This window comes from Paramisgurnus dabryanus, chromosome 4 (genome assembly GCF_030506205.2).
Source record: "Paramisgurnus dabryanus chromosome 4, PD_genome_1.1, whole genome shotgun sequence".
Taxonomy (NCBI): domain Eukaryota; kingdom Metazoa; phylum Chordata; class Actinopteri; order Cypriniformes; family Cobitidae; genus Paramisgurnus; species Paramisgurnus dabryanus.
The window spans coordinates 47,222,577-47,240,186 of NC_133340.1; the positions used below are offsets into that span (position 1 = coordinate 47,222,577).

Genomic DNA, 17,610 nt, shown 5'->3' on the forward strand with positions numbered 1-17,610 from the left:
GTTCACAGTTTTGACAGCAGTGTGTTAGCATTTGAACAAAGTGCTGTAAATCCACAGTGTTGTGCAGGTTGTGGTTAAAGTCATGGGATAAGTGTGTAAAGTTTTGAAAACTGTGTTTAACCAATGAAAAACGAACTAGAGTTTGGTCCACATGAACTGCTGCTGTGCAGACTGTAGTTAGAGTTTTGCACATGTGACTCCAGTTGTGCCCACTGTCGTTTAGCAATCGAAAAAAACTGTAAAAAAGTAACACCGGAGAGAGTTAAAAGCTGCAATCTGTAACTATCCTCTCTATCACCATCTCTGTTTGAAAACTGACATTGCATTTTACATCTTACTTGTAGAGTTATTTTTCGTAATTTAGGATTAGATGTTGGCTGTTTCATTTAAAGTCACCATTATTGTGATCAGTGGTTGTTTTAATTGGACTCTTGAGTCTTTGTCTTAGCTTTTCAGCTTTTTTTGGCTGTTATAATTACATGTGATTAAAACATGTTTCTGGTGGCCAAAGAGAAGACACTAGTGCATTTCTGTGATTATAATGGTTGTTAGGATATACTTCCAAATAACACTCTTTAAAAATGATTTCTTCAGTGATTTCTTACTAGAAGTATTTATATCTGTCAATAATATGATACTGTAGTATGGAGATCCAGCCATCTCATAGCAGTTTTTCATTCTGAACCATTTTTAAACACTGAAACTTACAGATTAACTGCCGTATAATGTAGACACTTAAACATCAAGAATCAGAGTATGAATCACAATGATGGTGACAATAAAATGAAAAGCTTCATGCTGCAATGCATGCTGGGTATTAACAAATTACAAATTTCATCCAGAACTCCCAGAATGCACTGCAGCATGAATAAATAATGAACTTTTTTACCATATTCTTTGTCACCATTGTTGAGATTCATACTCCGATCCTTGATGTCTTTGTATCTACATTATTCAGCGGTTAATGTTTTATGTGCACACTACAGTATCAAAATCCTTCAGGACGACAAACTGTTACGCGAGTTCTGGACCTTAAACTGTGGTATTTCATTATTAATAGAAAATGATGCTTCTGATGAGGGAGGAAAAACTATATTAATAAATCTGTTCATTAAATTATTATGTTTGACATTGCATCAATATTCAACTACACAATTGCTTTTTCTTTGCTATAACAATGTGTTTTAAACAACTAACTAAGAAAAAACAAACAAGCTAACAGTCAAGTCCAAGTAAAACAACCAATGATTACAATAATGGTGACTTTAAATGAAACAGCCAACATCTAAAACTTAGTTAAGGAAATAACTCTACAAGATGTAAAATGCAATTTTAGGTTTCAAACAGAGATGGTGATAGAGAGGATAAAGTCACAGATTGCTGCTTTTAACTCTCTCCGGTGTTAGTTTTTTAACACTCTGGAGAGTGGACCTATATAAACACTGAGCAGTGTTAATTTAACTCCCGGAATTTTGCAGTGTATTGACTTCACTGAAGAAATGGTCCTGTTTTTGTCATGTAACACTGGTTCTGTTCCTTTAAACAATACTATTAATATCCTGTGCTTGCTTGGAAAAGGTCATATTCATAAGTGTAAAGTTACAGCCTCAAAACCTATTTTATTGCATTTTGCTCAGAATTAAAACTGAATCCCTTTGTAAATTAAAGAAAAACAAAACAGCAGTTAAATCATACCAGATTTTAAATAAGGTTTTGAATTCACCTGTAATTTGAGATAAAATATTTAGATGAACTTTCCTACACCCTACTTGAGCAAAAATGTAACACTTATTTTATGTCTATGTATGTTTTTTTCTTTATTTTCTTTCTTTAATTTTTATTATTTTTTTCTTTCTTTATTTATTATTATTATTATTATTATTATTATTATTTTTTTTATAATTGTAAATCCCTCATAACAGAATGTTTGTTCTTATTATTGTATGATACTATGTTACTATGTTCTCAAATGTCAATTGTTACTGACAAAATGGTAATAAAAAATGTATAAAAAAAGCATTTGGTTTTAAACAAAGCAATCCACCATAGGGTTGTGCCAATAGACGATAGTATCGTGTATCGACGACCGGCAGACATATCGCTAATAGCGAGCTTTCAAGACGATAGTTGGTGATAGTCAATATTATTATTATCATCATAGTTTCACATTAACATGCGCATTCAGGTCTGAGCAAGAGATCAAGACGCATTGAGTCCACGTGTGTGCGAGAAGGAATCCGTGCGCATTACAAGCTTTTTATCGCGCAAAGTGAAGCCCACAAACCTATCATGAGAGGAAAATCATGCAATGCGCATGGCATGGCCTCCTTCTAGAACCTGAACTTGTAATACACACAGCTTTGACATTTGCAGGTTGTTACACGTGCAGAGGGTTAAAACTAGCGAGTTTGTGGATGAATTAATGGCATTAATTTTAAGAAGGTTGCGTCATGAGTCATGACAGTATTTCCCTTGCTTATTTTTTGTCCAACAATTAAGTGACTTGTCATAAATAAGTAAAAAAATTAACAAATAGATAAATGAGCAGACTACTGCCCAATCCCACGATACAATCATGTATCAGCGATCTCACAGGCTGACAATAGGACCATCTCAAAATGGGGCATATCGCCCAACACTAATCCACCAGGAGGGGATATATAGGGTCATTGAGCAGCAAAAGGCCATTACTCAAGCCCTGTTTTCTGACAAGATTTGCCGACATTTTATCACAACATGGCAGGACAGAGGTGATTTAAATGAGAAATACATTGTATGGCGAAAGAGCACTTAGTTTGCAGCACTCGACCTTGGGCGTAGTAATATTGATGGAAGTTTGAGCGAGAGGGGGAGTAGTCAGGAGTGATGCTGTTACTGCGCACCAAGGTCGAATCACCACATTTTATTTTGTGCCACCATACTTACTCGTGTAACTACTCGTAACATTCTTAAAATAAGGAAAACATGAGTGTTTGGTGGCTTCTAAATTCATACCTGTTTGGATCCTAAGGAATGAATCGGGCTAGGCTGAGTTGAAGTAAGAACATGGTAAAATACTGCAAAACGATGGTGTTTTCCTTTTACAAACCCACCCATCACTTTAATCACACGTTACTTACGGATATAGAAATTCTGCCTCAAGTTGAAAATGTCACGCATACTGCTTATTACACTCTCAGAAATAAAGGTACAAAACTGTACCATTTCTGTCACTGGGGCTGTACCCTTTCAAAAAAACAGCTTTGCACCTAAGGATTTCATTTTAGTACCTCAGAAGTACATACTGGGACCAAAGAGAGCTCATTAGTACCTCAAAAATACATTTTAGTATCTCAAAGGTACATATTGGTACTAAATGTTTACATATCTGTACCTAATGGTCCATACAATTACCTTTTTAAAGGGTGCTGCCCCACTGACAGCTAGGGTAAATATTTTGACTTTTTTTCTAACAATGTAGGTCCTTAATAGAGCCCGACCGATTTATCGTTTTGCCGATTATATCGGCCGATATGAGCATGTCGCAGATATATCTGTATCGGCATATAAGCCGCAGATATGAACGTTCCTTACAGAAAACATTAAATGCTTTTGAAAGATGTAAGACCTTGTTTGTCCAGCAGAGCGCGCCCTATTGGTTGCTAATGGCGACCCAGGTCACTCACTGTAGTGACGCCAGCCAATCCCCCACCCCCTTCACTTCAGTCAGTTATCTCAGTTCAGGTGGAGGCAGTCACGAGGTTTCTTCACAACATTTTACACCTGGTATTAAGATGCACGTTGGTCGATTGGATTATAAGTGGGCGATAGAGACACATTCCTGTTTACATTTGGTGTTTTTAATCCATCTCTTTTGCCCACTTGCGAGTTATTTAAAACGCAAGCGGAAGAAATGACGCGAGGCGGGGAAAGGACGCGCTTAAACTGACGCGCAGTCTGTGGGAGTATTGCTGCTTGTGTGGTTACTGAACATGCTCATTTCAAAGCAATTGATTAAATAAGCTCACGCAACTTTACACCCTCGCTAAATAAAAGAGGCGGAGAGCAGACACTTTAGTTTTATAAAAGTTTAAAGTCCCGGCAGAACACTGTGGGTTTGTGTTATAAAAACGTTGTGCAGTACATTAAACATTAGCCTACATCATTATGTTGTCAGTAAGTCAAACATTGTCGTCTTAACGGTAAGTTTCTAATTAATTTGTGAAGTACATAACTTACTGTAAAGCTAATAAACAATGACTTCATAAGTTTCCTTTTTTTTAAATAAGCCCAATATAACATTATTCTCGTCAAAACTGACAATGAGTTAAGTTATATGTATTTTGTTTGTTTGTGTTTTAAAGTTATTTATAATAAGTCAAGTTTACTGTTTTGTGCACTTATATCAGAATCATTTTGGATAATAAAGTTTATTGTTAACTTGTAAAACACACCTGCCTATATTACATATCTTTGTCATGTCATTTTAAGTGTTTGGTCACCACATTTGTGAGTGATCATTACAAAAAAGTATTTATATATAGTATATTCTGTTAATGTATAGTGTATTCTATGTAAAGTACTGTAGTATAATATAGTGTAGTATATGTGTACTGTACTATAATATGCACATCGTTATCGGTCTTTTTTACTCCCTAATATCTGTATTGGCCCCAAAAAAATGCATATCGGTCGGGCTCTAGTCCTTAAGGTAAGGTAATCTACCAAAAATTTTATTCTGTTTTGTATTCCTGTAAAGGTACCAAACAGAAACTTAGGGTACAGCCCCAGTGACAGAAAAGTTACAGTTTTGTACCTTTATTTCTGACAGTGTACAGATGACAGCTGCATCGCTCCACATTATTAACAAGGCAGAGCAAGTTTCCCAACCACTAAAGATAGATTTGCAGATAATTTGCCCGATCTGTCTCACCTACTCAGTGGACATGAAAAAACAAATGAACTCAATCGAAAAGTGACTACCACCATGAGAAGTATGCTCTCCAGTACATTAGATATTGTTGCTCCCATAAAATTAAAGATTTGAAGGAAAAATATCTCACCATGGTACAACAGCAGCACACACTCACTAAAGAACGTAAAAAGTAAACTATAGCACAAATGGATGCAAATTAAATTAAAAGTCTTAATATCACGTAGAAGAATAATATATCCTGGTGTGTCTCAGGATACTTTTGGAAACTACCGTATTTTCCGGACTATAAGTCGCTCCGAGTCCGGAGTATAAGTCGCATCAGTCAAAAAATGTGTCATGAAGAGGAAAAACATATAAGTCGAACTGGACTATAAGTCGCACTTATTTAGAAAATTATTATTCTTTTGGGGGGCATTTTGTTAGTTAAGTCTTTCTCCATTGTATGTAAGTTAATGTTTTAGTGTTTTAAAGGACAAGTTCGGTATTTTACACTTAAAGCCCTGTTTTCAGATTGTTTATGATGAAATAGAACGGTTTTGACTGAAATTTCGACATATGCGGCTGTCCCGAGAATTTTTGGGTGTTTGTGTTTCAGCTCCTACCTTCACAATGGGTTTAATGGTGCACTGGAAAAATCCTTCCTAAAATGCATTAAACTTTCGTTTACAAAGACGTGAAACTCACCGAGTGGTCAGGGGTGTTCACTGATATGCTCACACAAAAATCGCTGTACTGTACAGAATGTTCTTCTTGTCTTCAATGTCACTTGAGCTTGTTGATTCTCATATAGATTGTATCTCTGTTATTTCTGCAGTGTCATTTCTGCATCTTTGGTGATTGGCATATGTCAATGCTTGCATCTCTGTAAGCTCTTTTCTGCTGCTTTGAACTGTGTCATCTGAGTGGCGCATCTAGTAAATCACATGCATAGGGATTCTGAGTTCTTGGGTTTGAATCACACCTGAGGCAAGTGTTAATTTTTTCTATTAAAGTTTTGTTCTTTCTCACCTATTCTTCTCGACCTGTCTGTAGTTCACATATGTTCTATTTTTGCCATGTTTTCTGTTGCTGCTCTGCACTGCAGTGGTTCTGCTCTGTAATTGCTACGCTTTGGGTTCTTTGCTGTGCCTCGTGTTCTTGATGCACCCTGGGAGATTGATACGTTGTATGTTTCTTGCTGTGCTTTTGGTGCTCATTGTGCTGAAGGTGCTTGGCCCAGTATCGCTGCTTGCAGCTATATTTTATCCCTTGCTCTCGGCCACATCCCAAGACCTTTCAAGCTGGCCATAATTAAATCTCTTAATAAAAAAACACAACTAGACCCCAGTTAACTACAAAATCTCAGATGATCTCAAATCTACTGTATTGGTTTAAAATACTAGAAAAAAATAGTGTCCACACAATTGACCCTTCGCTAAGCCCTGCAGTCCTTAGTTACTGTTGCTATGCCTGGCAAGTCTATTACAGTATGTACGTACCAATTTCAGACATTCCCAAGTATAATAAATCTGCAATGACCTCTTAGTCATGTTAAAAATGTAAAGTGAAAAAATCCTTGTTATATTTGTCTTATAATAAAATAATAATTTCAAAAGTTTAAGGCCTTAATGCTGTGGCAGATTTTCCCTTGCGGTATTGAAAATGGTATCAAATACCGCAAATTTTCCATGTATAGTACCGGAGTTCGAAATTATAGTACTGTGACAACACTAATAAGCATGATAGCACAGAAACTGCTCTACTTAAAATTAGGGATGCTCCAATCAAGATTTTTGCAGCAAATACCAATTTGTTTTCGGCCGATACCAATAGAGATCTTACAAGCTGATATGCAAGCTCTTTGATAAAAAATTTTCAAGATAAAGTCATACCACAGATGTTGCCTTTGTTATATTATTTGTTGTAATTAGGTATATTATTGTTTTAGTAGATAATCAAATAAATTATCACAACAAACATTTCTTCTGCAAAGAGAAATTTCATATGCCTTTAAAAAGGCTTATTTCTGTTAAAATAAATGAAACTTCGCATTCATATGAAGTATAACAGTTTCTTAGTCAAGAGCAGAGAGTGATTTTATTGAGAGATGAATTAGGTTACTGTAGCTTTAAGACGTGAGAGAAATCGTTTTGTTAACGTGCAGTGATGACAGGTTGCTGTGTGCGCGCATCTGGTGTACAGAGCAGAGCGCGTCCTCATAGAAAATACACATATCTCTATAAAAGCAAAGAAAGAAATCCAAATCTACACGTTACACATGGGTAAAAATTAGAGCTGTCACTTTTCGTTCGAAAATCGATTGCACAATCGATCGAACCAACCAAAAAAAGTTTCGAAAACGAAAATAGGCAATCGATTTTAACCAAATATGTACACTATTAATTTTAAAAGAATTAAACAGTTTAAAATATAGATGTAACATAACTCACAAACTAGCAGAAAAAGAAAATAAAGAATTCCGAAAGTGCAGTAGGTGTGCGAAAGCTAGACAGAAAATACCAGCAATTTTACGCACCTATAGTTTCACGCTTTCAATCGCTGCATCTAGTGTTTTGCAAAGAAAATGGAAGACAACGTCAAACCTGTGCAACACGAGAGAGCGTCGAAATTGTGACCTTACAGGAGATGATGAGTTATGACAGTATATCAGTGCGGTCGGAGTGGGTCTTCTCAACAGATGGACATATAGTGAATGAAAAGCGCTCTGCTCTTGACCCCTAAAATGTTGATCGACTTGTTTTCCTGACCAATAATTTGTAATGGCCCTAGACTTTTTGCGCATTTCATTATGCCTGCCTAGTGCCGCCTAAGTGTCGGTTACGTTTAATAAAAAATACACAGCATGTTCTCAACTTCAAGTAAGTCTATTTAAAGTTTCATTTTTGAACAGTTGTTTGAAATGGATCGAATTATTATTTAAAATAATTTTTGAATTGCCTAAATCATAAAAGCAGCCGGTTGAAGCCTGCAGTAATGTTTTTCATTTATGGCAGCAGTCCACTCTGCATATTTTTTTAGAGAATGTTGCACTACTGTTGCTGTTTTTTATTCTGCACGAAACTTAATGACAATGAATAAGAAATATTGCTGACTTGTGCGTTTCAGGCGCTCTCTTTACATTTGTCTGTTATTTGGCGTTGAAAATGGAAACGTCTTTTACATGGAAAATCGATTTTACAATCAATTCAATGAACACTTATATATTAAAAATCGAAAATGATTTTTTTCACAAAAGTGACAGCCCTAGTAAAAATGCTCCCACTGAGTAAAAATGGTCTCTAATTGCAGCCACATTCAGGAGCCCTATGATGACAAAAGCAAACGGAAAGATCGGTTCATGAGATTGGCAAATTTAACGAGTACCAGTTGTGTCATTTAATGCCGTTACCGTCCAATACCGATCTGCGGCCGATCGATCGGAGCCTCACTAAGTTAAAATTAATCTGATCAGTATCATTTTTATCATATAAATGGTGTATCATCAAAACTAATGCCAGTAAAATATGGATTGCTACAAGGCCTCTGCTATTTTCAATATACATGTACAAGTAAAATAATCCTAGTAAAATATGCATTGCCACAAGAATCTGTTTTAGGCCCTCTGATATTTTCAATATCTGTAAGGGTTTTGTCTTGTGTTCTGTATGGTTTGGTCTTTTATTTTTAAGTCATGTCTCTGGTCTTTTATTTTGATATCATGTCATGTCACACTTCCTGTTTGTCACTATATAACCGGTTCATCTCAACATAACCTTGCGAAGTACTGTTAGTGTAACAGCTGCATACCAAGCGTTCTTGTCTTGTTTCATGGTTTTCTGTTTCCTGTATTCATGTTATTGTTTTGAGCCTTGCCTGCCTTTTGGAATACGTTGTGGATTACCCTTTGGATTTATTTGCCTGCCCTTTTGGGAATTTAAATAAAACTTCTCTGCATTTGGATTCTCTCGCTCTCCCTGGCTTTGTGTAAGCAGCCCCTTCGTTACAATATGCTATTTTCAATGACATACAACACTGGATGACAAGTGACTGGATGACACTTATTTTGTGTTTGGGAAGCAGAAAAAGACTTGCACAAGACTTGCACAAGGGACAGGGAAAACGGGAAACCGTTAATAAACCCCATGGATCAGAGTTCATGCACATGTTTTTATTTGTAATAAAATAAGGTGCAGTAACACCAAGGAGGTTTGTTGTAAAAAAAAAAAAAAAATGCGTGTTACGTCCTTTACTGGAAGTCGCCAGACTCATCGTATCGATGGCTTCAACCTGTTGTCCCTGGCCCCGTCTCTCTGCGCTGCCTCCGACCTGCTGTCCCTGGCCCCGTCTCTCTGCGCTGCCTCCGACCTGCTGTCCCTGGACCGGTCTATTCACCCTGCCTCCTTTGTCATGGTGGAGTAACTGGGACTCGTCGTGGTTGCTTTGGAGTTCTGATTTTCCAACTCACTAATTAACCCTGTGGTTTATGCAGTCATTTACAGACCACCCAAGATAAATAAGGAATTTCTAAATGAATTTGCTCTATGAGCGAAATCGTCACCAGTAAAGAAAGTGGATTATTATAGTTCTTAGAAAGAAAATCAGAATTGTAAAAACTGGCAGGTCACACCTACAGGAGAATCGGTCAAGAAAATTGCAATCTGTGCGTCTCTAGTTTTTGGATAGTGCAAAAAATTCTCTTGTTTTCAGAAGAAATATCAAAAAATTCTTAAATCAAGATGTATTTTCTTGAGAAGCAAAAATGACCTATGAAAATAAGTCTTGTTTTTAGATAAAAAAAATACATTTAAAAGGTCATGTAAACCCTAGTTAGTGTGTAATGTTGCTATAATAGCATAAATAATACCTGTAAAATGATAAACCTCAAAGTTAGATTTATTTTCTTTAACAGAATTCACCTTTCAAAGCCTACAGCGAATGGCCGGTTTAGACTACAGCCCTCCATTTCCGGCTTTAATCACGTCAGTAGAACAGTTTTTTTACTAACCTCCGCCCACAGGAATACGTCAGTCGCCAGCTAAGCTAACGGCAAGCTAAGCTGCTATCAAATCACAACATGCTAAACAAGCTACACAATCAGAACTCGTTACACATTTCTGAAGGAGGGACTTCATAGAACAAGGAATCAGTCCGTTTTGAGGACAGTGAAAACAGCGCTATACAGATAAGTAAATTATGTAAAAAAAAAAACTTTTTACACATAAAACATGAACACATGTTATATTGGGCACTGTAAACACAATCAAAGCTTCAAAAACACAGAAAGAATGGGAGCTTTAAGTAAATTTGTGCTTAAAACAAGCAAAAATATTTTCTTGAATTAAGTGCTTCTATCAACCTAGAAAATGTGATAAAGATCAACCCAGTAACTTTGTTTGGGTAAGCCATTTACTGCAAGCATGTGAAAAATTAGGTCGTTCAGATTTCGCCTGTTTTGTGAGGTAGGTAGCAAGGCGAATTATAATAATACCGCCCCCTTTATCTGCACTATCCAACCACAGCACTGCCATTTAGTTCAGAGAGTAAGAGGGAGAAAAGAAGGACTTGACAGCACAATTGAGTTTCAATTACAACAAATCACCATCATCATGATCAGTGTTTGGACTTCATCCTCTCATTTGCATTTTAAACGAAACACCCAAAAACGGCTCACTTTTGCTCAGACCTACAAATTTGCAATTTTAACATGCTGTAATTAATTATCTGTGGGGTATTTTGAGTTAAATCCTCACCTTCACACTCTTGGGACATCAAAGATTTAACTTGCATCTTAAAAAAAATCTCATAATATGACCGCTTTAAGAAAAAGTGAACTTATTACAGGATTTTTTCTTACCTCAGTTGCAGATTTGCTTATTTTAAAGGAATAGTCTACCCTTTTGCCATACTAAACTATGTTATTACCTCAACGTAGACGAATTAATACATATCTATCTTTTTCAATGTGTGCACTGTACAGCGCGTCGTAAATGTGTTAGCATTTAGCCTAGACCCATTCATTCCTATGGTACCAAACAGGGAAGCCACCAAACACTTCCGTGTTTACCCTATTTAAAGACTGTTCCATGAGGAGTTATACTAGTAAGTATGGTGCCACAAAATAAAACTTTTTTTGGTACCATAGGAATGAATGGGGCTAGGCTAAATGCTAACACATTCATAACGCGCTGTACAGTGCACGCATTGAAAAAAGATAGGTATGTATTAATTCGTCTAGGTTAAGGTAATACCATAGTTTTATATGGCAAAAGAGTAGACTATTCCTTTAAGCACACATTGACTAAATTTCAATATTTTCTGTATAAAAAATTCTTAGGGTAATTTTTCTCATCAAGAAAATGCATCTTAATTTAAGAAATTTTAGATATTTGTGCTGAAAACAAAACAAAGATACTAAGTTAGAAAAATTTTTAATTTGTAATTTAGTTATTCTGTACCTTCACGACTGGCTTCCCAATCCACCGTCTCCTCCTCACTAGCTGGTGTATGCTCCTTTGTGATTTTGATATCTTCTTTTTTTTCTCTCTGTCTGATTTTTGATGAATCTTGCTGCTAGAGGCACACAAACAGAATTTTTTAACAAACCTTAAATAATTAAGTACAAATATGTGAAAAACCTTAATGTTTTAAGACAACGAAAAAACTGCAAAGCACAATGCAAAAGCTAAACATCAATCTGCATGTGCATATAGACCAACATAAAAGTGGAATACAAAATTCTGTACAAGACTCCTTGGATAAGATAAACATATTTGCAATAGGCATTGCTGTAGGTTTTAGGCCAGTAGTAGAAATACGCTCAATGATACGGAAATAAAAATAAGCAAAACTTTCATGTCTAAAGCCAACTTTTGTAATGCTTAAACTTATCTGCCACTGTAATGTAACACCTCTGAATGTTTTTTTATATCATATTTAATGAAATATGACATTTAATGACCAACAACATCTAACAAATATTTCAACAAAATGTAGGTCATTTGGGTCAGAGGAGCATACTCTGGTTGTAGGGGAAGTGGGCTTGTCTGTGTCTCTTTTTTGAGTGTCAGCATCTACATCCTGTCTCTTATTCTTCATCCTCTCCCGGAGATCCCCAGTGGGCCTTTCTGCTGACCTTAAAACACACACTGAGAGTCAAGCCTGGTATTTAATCAGGTACATTCCAAGCAACGTCTTCAATAGAATATTAAACAGTGAACACCTGTTAAATTTTGTAGAGAAGCCTTTTTCTTGTGATGGAGTTCCATGTGTGTACCGACATGTGTTGCCATAACTGCAGTTTCCAGTCTTTAACCAGTTTCTACAATGGGTCTGTGGTCAAGCCAAATGCAAGTCAATCTAATGTATTGAGTTCTTTACAATATCTCTTAACAGGAATTTAGGCGGTCTCAAAAACCAGTGACCTAATTACCTAGATAGCACTTACGGATATCACAAGCTAGGGATGCTCAGATCGATCGACCGCAAATCGGTATCGCTGTGTCCCAATTCAAAGCCTGGATTCTTCAAATGGTGGCTGCATCCTCTGAAGGCAGAGTCCAGGGCCCGGTTGAATAAAGCACCTTAAGTGTAATTTTCCCTTAAATTCACCCTTATGTTTCCCTTAAAATTAAGGGTGTTGCAGGAAAAACCCTTAAGTTTTTTCTGTTGCGTCTCCATGGCAACAATAGTATTTTATAACAACAAACCGGGGTCGCTGTCATGAAACACTTTACGATTACCTTTACCTACCTATTTAAGGGATTATATGCAAAATACTTTAATTATTCTCTTACAGTAGTTAAGGGGAATTTACCCCTTAAGTGTTATACTTAAGGGAAAAACTTAAGGTGCTTTATGCAACCGGGCCCAGGCCTTCATTGTCCACAAAGCAAGCGGAGATAGTCTAGTCTGATGTGAATTGTAAGAATATGATGCATTGATAAGATTTGACTACCCAACAGTTTATCAAATTAGCCAGCTTTAGAAATATAAATCCTTTTTTACTTTAGTAAACATTGTGACTTTTTAGGTGGAGGCAGAAAGGCCGCTGACCGCTTCACTAACACTAACCAGATAAGCTTTTCTAGTTTGTTTGGTAATATTTTACAATAAGGTTGTATAATAAGCAATATAGTTTTTAATTTATTAATCTTTGTTAATACCAGTACTTATTCATGTTAGTTCATGGTGCCTTAACTAATGTTAACAGATATAATGTTTGATTTTAAAAATAAACAAACATGAACTAAGATTAATAAATGCTGTAGAAATGCTGTAGATTGTTCGTTGTTAGTTAATACATCAACTATTGTTAAAAATATAACCTTATTGTAAAGTGTTATGTAATGTGTTACCGGTTTCTATCACCAGTCAAGTGGTCTGACATCTACATCCTTCTCAGAGCAGGTATTCCCAAACTGATGTTGGCGAACCCCTGGATATTTGCAGGGGCACTGCACGTTGTACGCGAGATGATGAAAAAAATTATTACAAGTAAAGCATAAAATATAAATACTTAATTTTGGAAAAAAAAATCAAAACACTAACCATTATATAATATATATAATTTGAATGACACTTGTTTAATTTGAATGTCACGCGACCATTACACATTACTACAATATGTCAGAAAACTAAGAACTTATGCAAAATGGACAGATACGTTAGGACTCCAGACTAACATTTTAGAGGGGTGGCACTGGCGCCACCAAGTTGTACTGCTGGTCAGGGGTTAAATTGGGATTTGTTATGTGGGGGGGCTCTGCGGGAAGGGGTACTTCGAGGGGTAACCTGTTTAATACTGATGACAGCAAAGCCACTGGTGTGTTTCAATGACATTCTGGACCTCTGATAGGATTTGATAAGTTTCAGCTTTAAATCTGTGCCAGAGGTTGACCCCAAATATTTTAAAAAGAGCATCTGAAATTTAAATGATGCAAATCTATGAGTTTGACACCCTATATCCATTTGTTGCACATGTCATTATGCACAACTGATCACATTTTAAAGGAAGTTAAAAGAATCAACCTCCTTGAATAATTCTAGGCATAAGATACCCAAAAAGACTCTTACATGTCTTATAAATTAGCCATAGAGATTCCCTATGCTGGTCAGCAGCTAGTAAAACAATCATATAGTTAGGTTTGATTTGTGTAATCAAAATACATTATTTTATTAAACTATGCCTAAACAACGAGTTATATCCAGTGTTATCCAGTTAACATACTGTAATTAAATGAGTGACAACAAATACTTTAATCCTTTACACGTTTCTAGTCTTCTATTAAGTTTTCTCGACGTGGGCACCATTCTTACCCCCCCCTCTCTCTCTCTCTCTCTCTCTCTCTCTCTCTCTCTCTCTCTCTCGTCAAATGATCCTGCATGAGAGCGCGTTCTTGAAGTTCTGAGTTTTTTCGCTTGAGTTGCATAACTTGCGCGAAGACGCGTTTAAAGGGGAAAGCGCGTGTTCGCCCAATTCGAGTCATTTGCATCGCCCTGTGCGAGGACGCGCCTGGTTGCATCTTTGCATTGACTTTGTATGTAATCTGTTCGCGCAAATCGTTAAACTTGCGTTGGTGAGTATGCCCTATAATGAATGGAAACGCATTATTCCCTTCACGTCAGTGCACACGCACCAGCGCAGCGAGTGCACGCGCACAAGCGCAGCTGGTACACTGGCAAGAGCAGAGCGAGACCTTCAGCCTATGTGCCGGGGCTTAGCCCCGGATGGCCCCGGCCCAATTTAAACCCTGCTGCTGGTGATGCTGGGCCTCAATTTAAATGAATCCACCCCACAAGACTATTTTTATGAGCATGAACCTCACTTAAAGCAACACTAAAGAGTTTTTGCTCTTTGCAAGTTTTTGTAGTTTTCACTCGAACTACAGAACCGCGACCCGACGGTTGGAAACTTCTTTAGTGCGGTTTTGGCCAATAGAGGGCTACAAAGCGAATGTGAAAGTGCCTTTTTTACTCTGTTTCGATTGGATGAACGACTAAAACTATTTGTTGGAAACGTTATTTTAAGGTTAAAAAAACTCTTTGGTGTTGCTTTAAAGGGGAGAGGGGGTGGTGTAGCTACAATCTACAATAAATTATTTAAAGTAAACCATAAATCTGAAAAACTTAATTCATTTGAAATAATGTTGTTAAATATGGAAATAACTGATCGTAACAACAAACAGCTTTCTTTCGTGCTAGCTACAATCTACAGACCTCCAGGCCACCACACAGACTTTCTTAAAGAAATTGCAGATTCCCCATCTGAGCTAGTAGTCACTGTAGATAAAGCTCCTATTGTTGGGGACTTTAAAGTTAGATGTATGGTGTGCAGCATGGAAAGAGTGTTCAACACTACATGTAGGAGCCACAGTTTAATTTATTTATGGTTTTACAATTTACTTATAGTTGTCTTTTTTGTTGCATTTGAGAAGTGCACCTTTAACAGGTGAAGAGGGCGTTCCCCTATAAGTTGGAGTGGGTAGCGCATAATGGGGAGAAGGCGTGTCAGCAGATACAGTCTTTGACCTTGGCCTGGATCCCCGCTACCGGAGCGCTGTATTAAAAAGCTGAACTCCAAGCGCCATAAAACCATATTTAAGGACATTTAAAACAATTTGCATCTATTTTTTGTATTTTATTTTATTTGCAATAAATACGGATAAATCATTGAATGACAACACTCTTGGATTTTCTTGGATTCGGGCTGTGAGTCTGACCCTGTACCCGCATTCTCCAAGTGGTTTAAAAACAATAAGAAGAAAACAGGGGGTTACAGGAAAAACCCAAACATTGTTTTTTTTGCCACTACACTACAGACAGGCTATAAAAACAACCAAATCTACCCATCTCAGCAAGCTCATTAAAGAAAATCATAATAACCCACGTTTCCTCTTTAGTACAGTTGCGAAACTGACTAGACACAAAAAACAAACAGAAACCAATTCTTAATTTCAACACCGTAGTAAAGACTTTATGAACTTCTTTACTAACAAAATTACGGTTATTAGGGAAAACATCGTAGCTAAGCAAGCAGCCACCACTCTACCCAGTAGTACATTTAATACTAGATTACCATAAAAACATCTTGAGTCATCACACAATTTTACTCAATAGACTAGAAAACTATGTTGGCATCAGTGGTTAGGCGTTAGCATGGCTTAGATCGTATCTAACCAATCGTTATCATTTTGTTTATGTAAATGAAGAAGAGTCATATCACTCCCCGATTAAATACAGCGTACCGCAGGGATCAGTTTTAGGTCCTTTCCTGTTATCGTTATATATGTTCCCTCTAGGAGGCATCACAAGAAAACATAACATAGGTTTTCACTGCTATGCGGATGATACCCAGCTTTGCATCTCTCATCCTAGCGAAACACACTAGTTCTGTAAACGTCTCGGTTACTGTCGTAACCTCGGTTCCCTGAGAGAGGGGAACGAGACATTGCGTCCGCTGACGCTATATGGAAACTCCTCCCTCTTCCGGTTTCTGAAGCTTTTATTGAACAACGCCAGTGTTCTGGCCAATACCGCCCATGACAGCCTTATAGGGGCGGGACTTCCGCTACTATATAGTCTGTTTAGGCGGCAAAATACTCAGATTCTTTCGATTGAACGAACAGTAGAGTTGATCTGAGCAGTGACACGGTGGCTTACGCAATGTCTCGTTCCCGTCTCTCAGGGAACCGAGGTTACGATAGTAACCGAGACGTTCCCTTTCGAGAGCGGTCACTCGACATTGCGTCCGCTGACGCTATGGGGATGTATTAAAACACGCCGTGAGAACAGTGAAGAGCAGCTCCAGTGAAGCTTACTCAAATCTGTGCACCGCAATGCTTCGCTGAGTCGGTGCACAATCCCCGTCCAGTCTGTGTAAGCCAACGCACAGTAGATTAATATCATCATTACGTCCAAACCAATCTCAAACATTCAAAAGTCCTTAACAGCCCTTAAGTCTGTGTCGCATTTGCGGCAGCCAGGACATGAGCTGCTTAATGAAGAGCAGGCGCAAATTGCTGTCTGGTACAGTAGGTAGTGCGCTGTGAACTTGTAAGCCGGTCAACCACGGAGGCGTTCGTCACCAGCACAGCAGTGTCTCGGGTGGAATATCTCAGAGCAGACTCATATCCAGAGTGCTCCTGAGAGGGACGGCTCGCATGAAGCCCGTGTCTGTATCCCCAACCAAGCACATAAACGTAAAGCTGGCATGTACACCGTGCTTATATGCTCACACGCACGCATGCAGAACCACTTTAATCAAAGGAGTGTGTCTGTGGCTGGTTGCTACAATCCCAAACGGGCAATAAGATAGCAGGATGCGCATTTCGCTCAGCTAAGAGGGAACAGCATTACACCCTGTGAATGTGTGCGGGTCTACATAAAACCTGCTATAAGCACCACCGGCGCAGCAAGTAGTCTCCTATCACAACAGAGGTCATAGTCTAGGGTGAGAGAATAGTGGCTGCACAAGCTGTTCTACCTCTCTCGTCAGGTAAAAACTATATTACCAGTTCGTAAACTCCAGACTCAGTACCGGCGCGCTGCGCCGATTGTGCGACAGGTCTGCACAGCTGGGGTGGTCTGTGTCGAATCAAATTGGCAGCCGCTCTGAGTAATAATATATACAAATACCCTATAAAGCGGGTGTTCATAATTTTATCCCATCTGTATCACAGCGGCGTTAGCCAAGGGAGGAATTGAGTGCTGTACAGGGT

General features: G+C 37.8%; 1 protein-coding gene across 9 annotated transcripts in view; it reads right to left on the bottom strand.

The window, feature by feature from the left end:
* The window catches only part of zc3h13 (zinc finger CCCH-type containing 13), a 301,826-nt gene that overhangs the window by 200,337 nt on the left and 83,879 nt on the right, over positions 1–17,610 (bottom strand). For 3 of the 9 annotated variants that reach the window (XM_065254822.2, XM_065254824.2, XM_065254823.2), the window contains exons 3-5: positions 12,114–12,223; positions 11,912–12,026; positions 11,350–11,464 (exon numbers count right to left, since the gene is read on the bottom strand). The exons of 1 other annotated variant lie outside the window; for it this stretch is intronic. In XM_065254822.2, the coding sequence (XP_065110894.1) occupies positions 11,350–11,464; positions 11,912–12,026; positions 12,114–12,223 (340 nt within the window). The remainder of the gene's footprint in view (positions 1–11,349; positions 11,465–11,911; positions 12,027–12,113; positions 12,224–17,610) is intronic. 5 more of the 9 variants (XM_073814421.1, XM_065254828.2, XM_065254827.2 and 2 more) reach the window with 5 other exon arrangements.